Genomic DNA, 12,686 nt, shown 5'->3' with positions numbered 1-12,686 from the left:
CAGTAAAGTTGCCCAGGTCTAATCTGTTTGGCCCTGGGGTCCTCGATCCCTATGCCTCAGTGGATTTATAATGTGAATGAAAAAAGACAATGTAATAAAAGTATGTAACAAAGTGCATGCTCCTTAAATATTGGCCCTTATTCTTAATATATAATGTTATTGATGTTATTATATGTATGTTTGCCATGGAAACTTTTTGTCAAATCTTACATGCAGAGGGAGCTGCTCTGGTAGAGGTGGAGTGTGTACAATCAGATTGGCTCAACTCTCCTTTTCCACTAGAGCTGTAAACACTCCCTAGCCTGTCCCTCCTCAGCTGTCCATAAGAGTACTCCCAGGACCCTGTGCTGTAACGGGGTCCTTGGTATCTCTATATCACAGACCTCCTCTGACAAGTATTGCTTTACCCTGTGCTTCTTTTTTTTTTTAATGCCCAATATCAGGCAGAAAAATCTAAAGGAAAGAGAAGCCACCTAGTTAATAGGATTCTTCTACCTTGCCTTCCCCTCCAAGCTGAATGTCTTGGTCATTTTTGCTGCTCCTCGTTGAGAGTGGTTTAGGGTTGTCCTTGGGAGAACTGCAGTTGCCCAGTATAGATAGTGTGGTAAGACTTGAACTCTCACATCTGGCTTCCAAAATTCACAGTGTGCTGCAGCCACCTAGAGAGCTGGTTAAAACTCCAGCTTCATGGATCTATCCCTGACAGGTCCTGAATTAGGAGTAGACCAGGGAAGTTACAGTTAACAAACTCCAGGTCCCAAGTTCAGGAACAGCATCGTGGTTTACAGAACATGAGACCTTGGAGAAGTTACTACCTGCATAGGGCTCTGATCCACTTTAGGGGAAACAAAATCTTAAAGTAGCTCATTTTGGGGCTGGGTTGTGGCTCAGTGGTAGAGCACTTGCCTTGCATGTGTGAGGCCCTGGATTCAAACCTCAGCACCGCATAAAATAAATGAGTAAAATAAAGCTATTTTTTTTTTTAAAGAATAAGCTGTTTAATTAAAGAAAAAAAAAGTAGCTCATTTCTTAGAAAACCCTATAGGTCAAAAAGTCTCAGATTTGATTGTACTAACTGTGGTCTGGGTTGCAAGCAGCAGGGGGAGATCCTTCCCTCGCTTCTTCTGAATGTCACTCCTGTGTTAATGGAGCCCAAGGCTCCATCAGGTTTCAAAGTGTGGCCATGTCCCAGTGGTGAATCCCAGTGAGCCTAACTGTTCATAGGAATCTTTTTCTCCTGCAACTTTTTAGCTTTCATGCATGCCTTGTACTACTCCTTGTGAAATAAAAAGAAACAGGTGCACAATGAGTATTTAATGCTCAAAATGCATGCCTTAAACGAATTCTGTGCTGTTCTAGAGTATAACTTCGCAGGGAAACAAGGTGCATGTTCTTTTTTCTCCCATTTCTGGGCCCCTTCATCTGACCAGTGTTACAGAATACATTCCACGATAGACTTATTCCTTAACCTAGTCCATAAAATCAGTTCTGTGGCAAAAATACATGTAGGAATCAAACCTTTCCACTATCCTTCTGGATATTCTGACTTCTAGTCAGCATTTTTTTGTGTGTGTGTGTGCTGGGGATTGAACCCAGGGCCTTGGGCTTGCGAGACAAGCACTCTACCAACTGAGCTATACTCCCAGCCCCCTACTCAGCATATTAAAGGCTCTGTGGAATCCCATGGACAAGAAAGCAATTCAACTGCTATATAACCCTTCATTTTACAAACTTACCTGACAACAGAACTTGAATGATCTTTTACTGCCTGTTTGTGCTATTCAAGGGAAAACATTTTGATTTAACACTGGCTTGGAGGCTTCTATTGGGTGAAGCCCATCTTTTAACCTAAGAGAAAGTGGGAAAGGTGATTGGTATCTTAGAAGAGAGGGCCTGTGGAATTCCATAGCTAACTCTATGTTAGAGGGATGTATTTGCAGCCATATAACTCTGCCACAAACCTGTTGGTTGTGGATGGTGACCTCCTAAAATGAGTAGGCTTTGCCACCTTTAAATTTCATCTCTCCATGAAATTTCATAGCCCCTTGAAAAAAGAGAGAAGGTTTCCACCAGCCAGTTTTGTACTTTGTTATAGCCACATATGGTACAAGATAGAGAAATGGCTTCACTGATTAAAGCAGACGTTTCCTCCTCAGGATGTTGAACAAAAATGTTCAAGAGAGGAAGGATTTTTGAGGGTCCTGTGCCTTCAAGAAATGAAAGATAAGAATATGAATGCCTTTTATTTTTAAACACATCTTCCTTCAGATGCCAGCAGTCAAACAACTTGTCTCCTTATCCAGAGGAGGGGGAGGATTTTAAAAATTTGCACAGGACACCTTTTGAAGTGAAGAATGTGTGAGAGAGAGGTTTTAAGAATGTATTCTCTTTTTAAGGTGTTGTTATTCACAAGATCAAACTTGTAAGTTTGATCTTGTCAAACTAATCTGTCCAGCAAGTTAGCCTCTCTTTGACTTTTCCTGTTTTTTTTTTTTTTTTTTTTTTTTTTTAATGTTGGTGGGAATTAAGAACACACCTTGGGAGATGGTGTGTTTGGAGAAGAGATAGAGGAAATGACTTTTGGAAAGTAGGCACTACATCCTTGTTTTCTTTTACTTTTTTTTTAGCTACCAACAGAGAAACAAATGACCTCATGCCCCATAATTTCACTTGGTTTAATGCAAAACAAACCACTGAAGAAAAAGGATTACCTTGTCACATATTAAAGTAAAACACGACTGTAGTTGCGGGGCCCTTCGGCTTCTCTGAAGTGAAAAAGTCCATGAGGAAAACTGGAAAGTTCAAGGCTCTTGCAGGATGGAGAAGATGTCGGGTGATTAGGACAATATGCCTTCATAGCCTGGGCATTTGCTTTTGGTTACACCGTCTCTAGATGCTGGAGCATTTGTACGTGAATTTTTTAGTGACCTAATTTAACAAAAGCCCCAGCAGAGATAGAAGAAAGTACTTTAAAAACGTCACCAAGATTGCTACTCAGTTCAGTCCGCTCAGCTTTAGAGAGAATAACTGGTAGGCAGGAGTGGCCAGGAGAGGATACGTCCGGTACACCTGATTTTAATTTTGAGTCATGTGGAGGGATCAAATATGGCCAGTAATTTCTGTTTGCTTATTGATTTCTTTTTTTTTCCCCTCAACAACCATTTCTATGCATCTCATGGTGCATCAGGCATTCTTATACATAAGTTAAACTAAGTGCAATTGCTAGCCACAAGGTTAAGTATCAGAGATGCTTTTTTGTTTTTTAAATAATAGCCATCCCAATGGTTATGAGTGGTACCTATTGTGATTTGGATTTACATTCCTTAGTGGTTAATGATGTTGAATATGTTTCCATGTTCATATTGGCCATTTGTACATCTTCTTTTGAGAAATTGCGAGCTTTTTGCCTATTATTTTGTTTTTGTTGAGTTGTAAGACCTATTTATGTATTCTAGATGTCAATCCTTTATGAGATATATGATTGATAAATAATTCATTCCATTCCATAGATTGCCTTTTTATTCTGCTGATCATATCCTTTGACTCACAGGAGTTTTTAATCTTGATGAAGTCATACTTATCTAGTTTTTCTTTCATTGCTTATTCTTTTGGCATCATATTTAAGAAATTATTGCCAAATCCAATGTTATGACGTTTTTACCCTATGTTTTCCTCTAGGAGTTTTATCTCCTACATTTAGTTGTTTACCCATTTTGACTTAATTTTTGCCTATGGCATTAGGTAAGAGTCTGATTTTATTTTCTTGCACAGGAATATTCCAGCTTTCCCACGACCATTTGTTGAAAGATCATCCTTTTCCACTGGATAGTCATGGAACTCTTGTTGAAAGAGCTGACCATATATGCAAACGTTTATTTGGGCTTTTCAGTCTAGTTCATTGGTCTATTATATGCCTGTCTTTATGCCAGTTCCCTACTGTTTTGATAACTGTAGCTTTGTAGCAAGTTTTGAAATCAAAATGTGAGACCTCCAACTTTGTTCTTTTTTAAGATTATTTGGACTATTTGGGGTCTTTTGAGATTTCATATGAGTTTTAGGATGAATTTCTCTATTTCTGCATGAAGTGACATTGGGATTTTGATAGGGTTTGCATTAACACAGAAACTTTAAATATTTGGCTATGGGCATCATCATCTTTATTCTAGCTTAGACATTCTAGCAGCTTGTGGAACGATAGGAACCAAAGAAAAGGCTATGTTTAAACCTGTGCCCTTAATTTTAGGCATTTATAGAAAAATGCCAAGACACCGCCTCATGCCTGACTCCTAAAGAAATACCAAGTGCACCCAGTCAGGCCCACATACCCCTCTGTGGTCTGGTGACACAGAAGGTTGTAAAGAACCTAATCTGTGCAACTCTGCAAACAAGCTTAAAAAAGGAAAAAAAAAAAAAAACAACAGAAACTGGTTTCAATTATCCTAACAAATTTGAATGCTCAAGATTGACACCTTGACAAATCATAGGAAATTGCAAACATTTTCCCAGATGCAATTATCAGGTCTGTTCCCCAAAGACTTTGGAGAGGATGTAGGCTGGAAACCTCCCCAGGGCAGGTTTAAAATCACAGTAGCGGGTGACAGGAGCTGGGATCTGTGGGGCCTGGACACTCTGTCTTTGTGCCTGTTGGCATTGGTACTAGACCACCAACGGCTCCCTAACTGAAAAGCTGGGGACAGAAGAGATCTGGGCTGGTGTCGGGCTTCGCAGGGGGAGAGGGGAAGAAATGCTTATTTATCTGCTTTACACAGTATTTTCATTTAGAAAGCATTTTGGTTCCTGTCAGGGAAGGTTAAGGCTGGTTGCCAGAAACACCAAACCTTTTCCCTCCCTAGTGGAGGATTAATGCTCTCTCTAAACCGTTAAAAAAAAAAAAAAAAAAAAAAGTATTTTTTTTTTCTTCAAAGGGATCTTGTCTGCAGTTCTTCAGATGAGACTTTTCCTCTGGTAGTAAGCTGGTCTTTTAGAGCTGAGATGTTCAGACTGCTGGGCAGGACCTACTAATGGGTCATAAAATCTAATTAAGGACTTTGCTGTCCCCATTTTTGTAGATTAGAGCAGGGTAGAAGATGCCAGAGTCCACTGTACATAACAAGAGTACAACTTGATATTTTTCAGTTTCACATATGGATGTGTGGGTGTTTACTGGATCAGGGTGTACTGCATCACTGTTAACTATATTTTTTAATAGTCAAAAAATGGGTAAAGCCATTATCTTAAAATTATCTTTGGCTCAACAAAGGCTAGGTCTGTTGCAGAATCTTGGCCATTCTTTACAAAAATATCACACGCTAACTGAATATGTATAAATAAGCTCTAAAAAGTAGCCATTTCAAATAAGTTTTTAACTTAGTCTTTTTTTTTTAAATTTCTATTTGGTCATTCGTTTTCTAAAACAACAGATTTAATATAAAATAAAAGTATGTCCTGATGTAACATAACAGTTTTCCCCAATTTCCATCTCTCACAAACCTCTGCATGACTTTTGCCCAGTCCGGGAACCACTTGTGTTTTCTATTTTATACTTTTTTTAAAAAATCAACTCAAATTTTAAATCTACATTTAATATGTGTGAAATTGTTCATTTATGTATGGGTTAGTTATCTTTTTCTAATAGGTAATGAAATAAGCATAAAACTTTTAAAAGTTAAAAATAGTCATCCTTGTGCCATTCAAGGTAACTTACCTCTTTCTTGGCCAAGATACCACTGTTTGGGGAATAGGATGTCCAGAACATTCTTTTATGCATTTCCCCACTCCCTTTTAGCTTCCTTTGCTTTAACAAAGGTTCATATGCATAAGTAAAAAAACTAGAACTGTTAGTTATTAGGGAGAGAATTGCAGTTTAATTTTAAGAAACTCACCCCACCCTCCTTCCTCCAGGCTTGTTTTCTTAGGACTCCAGAATTTCTGAAATCACAAGGGAGATTCCTTCAAGGTCGACTATACCTTGACCCAGCCAGCTTTCTCCATCTGTTAGTAAACATTATCTAAGACAACTGTGGAGAGCAAATATTTGAAAATTAAGAAACACACTGAATGTTACTGCACAGGGTAAAGATAAAACCCACTGAGTGAGGCCTGAGCCAATGGGGCCCCACAGTACAAGACTGGCCTTGGCTCAGCCTCTTAGGTCCTCTCAGAAACTCTCTGAGATCTCAATAGGAGCAGAGCTGGAAGGACTGGAGCCATAGCACCCTATTTTTTTTTTTTTTTTTTACAGATGGGTTGACTGATGTCCAACAAAGCAAAATGGCCTATCTAGGATGCCACCCTCAGTGGGTGACAAAGTGTGAGGCTTGCCTCTTTTGCATTTATCTCATTTCTTAGAAGCCTTGTGAGGAAAGCCTTAATGCCAGGAGTCGGAGGACCCTGGTATTAGAAATGGCTTCTTTCCAAAGAAAGAATAGGCCCTCGACAGCCACTCAGTCAAGATCTAGAATCGCTGATCTGATAGAAATGACAGAAATGTATCCAGTTGCCATAGACAAGCCCACTGGTTACCTTATGCCCGCTTTGCTATGTGAGGGACATGAGTGCAAAGTGTGGTTGACCTGGTCCTCAGATGTCCTGCTGCCCTCCATCCCTACTCAGAAGACTTCAGCTCCAGAAACTTAAGTCCAAAATCACCTCCAGGTCTACCTTTTATAGCTATAATGATTAGCTCTCAAGTGTCCCTGGTTCTGTAACCAGGGGAGCCCAGCCTAAACAACAAGGAGAAATTCTGAAGCTCCAGGAAGGTTTTTCAAACTTCTAGGGAATTAGGGGAGCCACCTCTAGTTCCCAGAGTTCCCAGAGTACCAAAGGTAGCCCTCCACCACTCTTTTCCTATTCCTCTGGCACCTTTTGAGGTCTGTTACACCCCTAACCCATGAGTTCCTAGAGGGCACAAGCCATATTGGCCATTGAGTTTGGCCATTTCATGTAGACATGTCAGGTGTCTGTTTTTTTGTTTGTTTGTTTTGTTTTTTTCTGGGTTAGTTGTTAGCCACTTAGTTGTTGATTAATTTCTAGTTGTGATTGTTAGTGTTAAAAATGCATAGAAATGAGGGGCTGGGGATGTGGCTCAAATGGTAGCACACTCGCCTGGCATGCATGCAGCCCGGGTTCGATCCTCAGGACCACATACAAACAAAAGATGTTGTGTCCGCCGACAACTAAAAAATAAATTTTAAAATTCTCTCTCTCTGTCTCTCTCTCTCTTTAAAAAAAATGCATAGAAAATGATAGGTAGGAACATTTCTTGTCAAAACCATTTCTGAGCAAGTTTCATAGGATTTCCTAGCAGGGGTGTCACACAGATCCAGGTACACATGGGGATTATGCCTGGAAAGAAGGATGTATCTCTGAATGTGAACTTGTAGGTCCTGCAAGGATAGTGCTGCAACCTGTCCCTAAGTTCTCCTTACTTTTCTTTAGCACTTACTTTCCTATAAATGATATGATTAATTAATTGTTACTTGTTCCTTTTGCTGGAATGTAAACGCCAAGAAGGCAGACGTCTTTGTTTTATCACAGGTGTATCCCAAGAAACAGTGCCTGATGCATATCAGATGCTTGATGTGGATATTGGTATATTGAATGAATGGATGATGATCCTGGGTAAAGGTTAAAGGCAGTTTTCCTAAGAGAAGCGGTACTTAGGACTGGAGGGTCACTTTTTATATTAGCCAGAGAACCTCCTCTGTGGTACAGGCTGCTTCCTGTTAGGTGGCAGGGCTAGTCTGTGCCCTACCATGGATGTCTTCAACACACAAGAAGAAAAGGCAGGGGCCCAACAGTGACTGTTGAAGTGACTGTTGTTTATACATGCTCTTCATCAAAGGAGACAGCAGTGAAGCTGTGTCCCTAAGAAGTCAGGAGAAGTGGGTTCAAATCTCAGAGAAGAAATGGGTTCAAATCTGAGATCTGTGCATTTCTAGCTGGATGACTTAAAGTCACTCAATAGCCCTGCTTAGTCTCAATTCCCCCTTATAAAATCGAAGCTGTGTTCCCCTCTTCATAGTGCACTGAGTACTGTGCCTCCTGATACCCATGAGGCCCCCAGGGGGAGCATCAAGCCTGTGGAGACCCTCTGACAGGCCAGCAGTGTGGGTGGGTTCCCCGAGTCTATTTCCAAGCAGTCTCTGGCTCTCCCCAGGAAAAGATCCAACAACGCCTGAGTTTTGTTAGGGAGGATTGTGCAGCACCCTCCCCTCCAAACCCAAATCCTCAGTAAGTCAGGAAGATGTATGTGTTTTAAAACATTGGGAGGTCTGCTTTGGATCACCCCGAGCTGCGGCTTCCCTGTACTGGCGAGGGTGAAGGGAGGCAGCTCCTCCGCCCCGAGCAGCTCACGCCCCACACGGGGCTGCTCCACTCAGCCTCAGCGGCCGTTGACTTTTAAATCATAAAAAGCCATCTATATACAGTTTACTCTGTTGCTAGAAGGCAGCGGATCGTAGGTATTAGGAAAGCGGGGGAAAAAAACAGCAGAAGCAGCAGCCGTTGATCCCGCCAGGCTGCTGGGCACTGGAGGAGTTGTGGATGACAAAACTTAATTAGAAACATGAGCAGTTTAACTGAAAACACTTGTGACAATTGGAAGGGCAGCTTCTCTGGTTGGAAACTTTTTCCTAGGGAATCGTTGTGGGAGAGAGTGGCTGCTGCTAGGTAAGTCCTGTCATTGTCACTTTACAGATGCATATGCATTCTTCAGGGGCTGAAGGGACACATCCTGTCTGCTCTGTATGGTGGGTCCTGGGGTATGAGAGCACTGGGCCCTGCCCAGGGTGCCCTCCATGTCCCCCTGCTGCTTTCCCCTTATCAGGGAGGCAGAGCTGCATCATCCAGTGCTGCCTGAAGAAGAGGGCTGCAGTACTCATTTCTGTGGCCACCAGGCCACCTTGGTGGCTAGCAGAACTCCCTGTTGGAGTCTATACTTCCCAGAATAATTCTGGCCCTTGTTTGGAGATATTTTGAGGAATTTCTGAGAAAAGCTTCTGGCCAGGGAAGCACTCACTGAGCGCCAGGGGGAAGCCTTGACTTTCAGATGACCTGTATGTTTTCTTGCCTTCAGGGAAACCATGTGCATAGATTGTGCTCTTAAGCAAAAAAAAAAAAAAAGTTCTTTTTTTTCAATGTTTAACGTGAATCATGTCTGTGACTGTTTTAAAAAACTTCCATGCTTTGATAGGATTTAACAACTTTTGAGGATAATCATTCTTCTCTAATGATTCTTCCCAGTTTCTCCTTCCTTTCTAGGTTGTGTGTGTGTTTTATTTTAATGTCTCTGCTACATTGTTTCCTTAAAAGTTACTAATAATTAATAGTTCTTGATTCTTTTGCACAACTGGTAAAATGGAACTATAGGTTGAATAATTCAAAGTTGTGAATATTTCCTGCAGGTTTCTCACATCACTGTGGTGGTTGATGTTGGTAAGGGTTTTTGCTTTTGGGTTTTTTTTTTTTTGGTAGATTTATATTCTTAATTATGCTCTTTGCATGTTACTGTGAAGATTGGTCTGTATTCGCACAGTGCTCGGCATCAAAATGTGATGGGGTGTAGGGAGGGGAGGCCTGGACTATGCTTGGTGGAGAACAGGAGAAAGCTGAGCTAGGATTTAGATGTTAACCACAGATAATCCACAAAGCAGGTAATGGAGCCGTACTGCATTTGGGTTGGGAGTGATTGGCTCTGCAGCCCTGGCCAGCCTTCCCATATCTCTGAAACAGGTCAGCAGATATGATTCAGGTCTCCCTCCCTTCCTGTCTCTGCAGAGCCATTGGCGAGCTCAGCCTCCTCCCACCCCGGAATGAGCGAAAATGCACCTGCTTCCTTGGAGAGCAGCAGCCCCTCCATCCCCGCTAATTGCAGCACTTCCTCAGCCATCCCCCAGCCCGGTGCGGCCTCCAAGCCCTGGCGCAGCAAGTCCCTGAGCGTAAAGCACAGTGCCACATCATCCATGCTCTCAGTGAAGCCTCCTGGGCCCGAGACCCCCAGGCCCACACCAGAAGCCATGAAACCAGCCCCCAACAACCAGAAGTCCATGCTGGAAAAGCTAAAACTTTTCAATAGTAAAGGGGGCTCCAAGGCAGGTGAGGGGCCAGGGTCCCGAGACACAAGCTGTGAGCGGCTGGAGATCCTACCCAGCTTCGAAGAGAGCGAAGAGCTGGAGGCTGCTGGCCGTGCCCTGTCCACTACGGGCTCCACATCCAGCAGCCCCAAGATTGCACTCAAGGGCATCGCCCAGCGGACTTTCAGCCGGGCACTGACCAACAAGAAGAGCTCTCCGAAAGGTAGTGAGAAAGAAAAGGAGAAACAGCAGCGGGAGAAGGAGAAGGAAAAAGGCAAGGACCTCACCAAGAGAGCCTCGGTGACGGACAGGCCAGACCTCAAGGAGGAGCCCAAGGAAGAGCCCAGTGGAACAGCTATGACCGAGATGCCAAAAAAGTCCTCCAAGATCGCCAGTTTCATCCCCAAAGGGGGGAAGCTCAGCAGTGCCAAGAAAGAAGCCACAGCCCCATCCCATAGTGGAATACCAAAACCAGGAATGAAGAGTATGCCTGGGAAGTCCCCAAGTGCCCCTGTGCCTCCCAAGGAAGGGGAGCGGAACCGGAGCAGCAAGCCAAGCTCTGGTCTCCCCCCACAGAAGCCCCAGTTAGATGGCAGACACTCCAGTTCCTCCTCCAGCCTGGCATCCTCAGAGGGAAAAGGCCCAGGAGGGGCCACTCTGAACCACAGCATCAGCAGCCAGACTGTCAGTGGATCCGTTGGGACCACCCAGACCACAGGAAGCAATACCGTCAGTGTCCAGCTACCTCAGCCACAGCAGCAATACAACCACCCCAACACTGCCACGGTTGCACCTTTCCTGTACAGGTAGGAGCAGCACACGTTGCCTTCTTGGGCCACCAGGTAAAGAACCTGGTTGGTGGATTCTTTGTCTATGAGGGCGGGGTTGTGACTGCCCTCCAGGAACAAACAAGCACTAAGGTGCCATGTGATTCAACCATATAGAGGCATGTACGGTGCACTGGAGGGGACAATTCCCATGGTGTGATTGGGGAAGGTCAGAGAGAGACTAAAGAGGAGAAGTAAAATGTGAGCTGTTCCCAGCGTGAGCAGGGGTTCAACAGGCTTTGGGGACCAAGGCATTTCAGGAGCAGCCACAGCATGAAGTCCTGAATGTGTAGGCTGGGCAGTTTGGTGTCACCCAGCATAAGCCATAATACATCCTACACAAACTTTAAAAGAAACCATGAAAACCACCTTGCTGAGCAATCGACATGACTTCTCATAGCAGTGTTGGTCTTGAACTTCCCAATCCTTACAGTCCCTGTGTGTGCCAGGGCTTTTTGAGAGGGAGACTGAATAGAGGAGAGTAGTAAGGGAGGGACCAGTTCTAGAATAGGACCTGTGTTGACTGAGGGGATAAGCCTCCCAGCCCTGTCTCTGATGGTACATCCACAGGACCTCTGGGGGCCTTGGGCCAGGTGCTGCTCGCTCTGGGGTTCTGGCTGCTGAGTGCCCTGGGCTCCTGGTGTGCTGCACATCCATGAGCACTCTGGGTAGTGCAGCCTTTCAGCATTGCTCTTGAGGGAGCCCCAGAGCTTTTGCTCACTGCATTCAACTCAATGCTGTGCTGGAGACATGTAGTGACTTTGGCCACATCACCCAGCTGGACAAGAATTAACACCTGTACATAGCAAAAGGGACTAGGGGTGGAATGTCATATTTTACCCTCTTATTTTACAGCTCTCACCCCAAATGCATACACATAGACAGCTCTACCCACACACTCATACACCCTTAGGAGTAGACACATAAAACTGTCGCACTTGAGTATGGGCCCAAATGTACATTCACACATCAAATGTAAGTGCATATATGTGTGTACATATCTGTTCAGGTACATAGGCTCATGACCATACTTTCAGTATCCCACATCTGTATAATTCCCCAAAGAATTAGATATTCCCTCTCCCCTCCCAAATTGTGTTCTAGTAAGCTCTATTACATTTCCTGCCAATAGTAAAGCCAGCTGGCGCCCAGCCAGTGAGGGATGTCAGGTTTCACCTGGCCCCTCCTTTGTTTTCTTCTGCATGCCCTCCCCTTCAGTGAGGGTCACATGGATCTTTTTAATTGGGATAAGGTTATTATTTTGTTAAATCAAGTCATCAGCTCTGCTAACACTGCTGAGAAGAGGGCCAAGGCTTAGATAATGGCTCAGCCAGTTGTATGCATGCAAAGAATAGCTCCCCATGAAAGTTTTATAATTCCAATAGCACTAATAGACTTGAAGCAATGCACAAAGTACTCTTCACAGATTCTTGGTTGGCATTCTCATAACTAGAATATATGGAAGTCTTTGATCACTGTCAATTCCACTTTTTACTTTGACTAATCACTTGCAAGATTAACATCACTATTATTATTTCAAGTTTGTTGTGAGAAAAAGAAAAGCTCGTAGTGATGAAGAACAAATGTCTGTGATAAAGGAAGGAAAAACTTCTGGGATGTGCCTCTGCCACTCCTCTTTTAATGTGAATGCTTACTGGGTGAGGTCCTCTCCCCCTCTGAGATTGTTCTTTAGGTGAGTCTGGGAAGAAGAGTACCTAGAGAGGAGTTGGGACACTGGGGGCCCTGTCCTTTCTCAACTCCTGACACCCTCTGTGGTGCTGGGCCC

General features: G+C 43.6%; 1 protein-coding gene across 1 annotated transcript in view; it reads left to right on the top strand.

Moving 5' to 3' along the window:
* Nav2 (neuron navigator 2) overlaps positions 1-12,686 on the top strand; it is a 271,097-nt gene that overhangs the window by 94,453 nt on the left and 163,958 nt on the right. Inside the window, exon 8 of the mRNA XM_026405279.2 lies at positions 9,778-10,879. Coding sequence (XP_026261064.2) covers positions 9,778-10,879 — 1,102 coding nt within the window. The remainder of the gene's footprint in view (positions 1-9,777; positions 10,880-12,686) is intronic.

Source organism: Urocitellus parryii, chromosome 4, assembly GCF_045843805.1.
Source record: "Urocitellus parryii isolate mUroPar1 chromosome 4, mUroPar1.hap1, whole genome shotgun sequence".
Lineage (NCBI taxonomy): Eukaryota > Metazoa > Chordata > Mammalia > Rodentia > Sciuridae > Urocitellus > Urocitellus parryii.
This window is presented reverse-complemented; position numbering and strand designations above follow the sequence as displayed.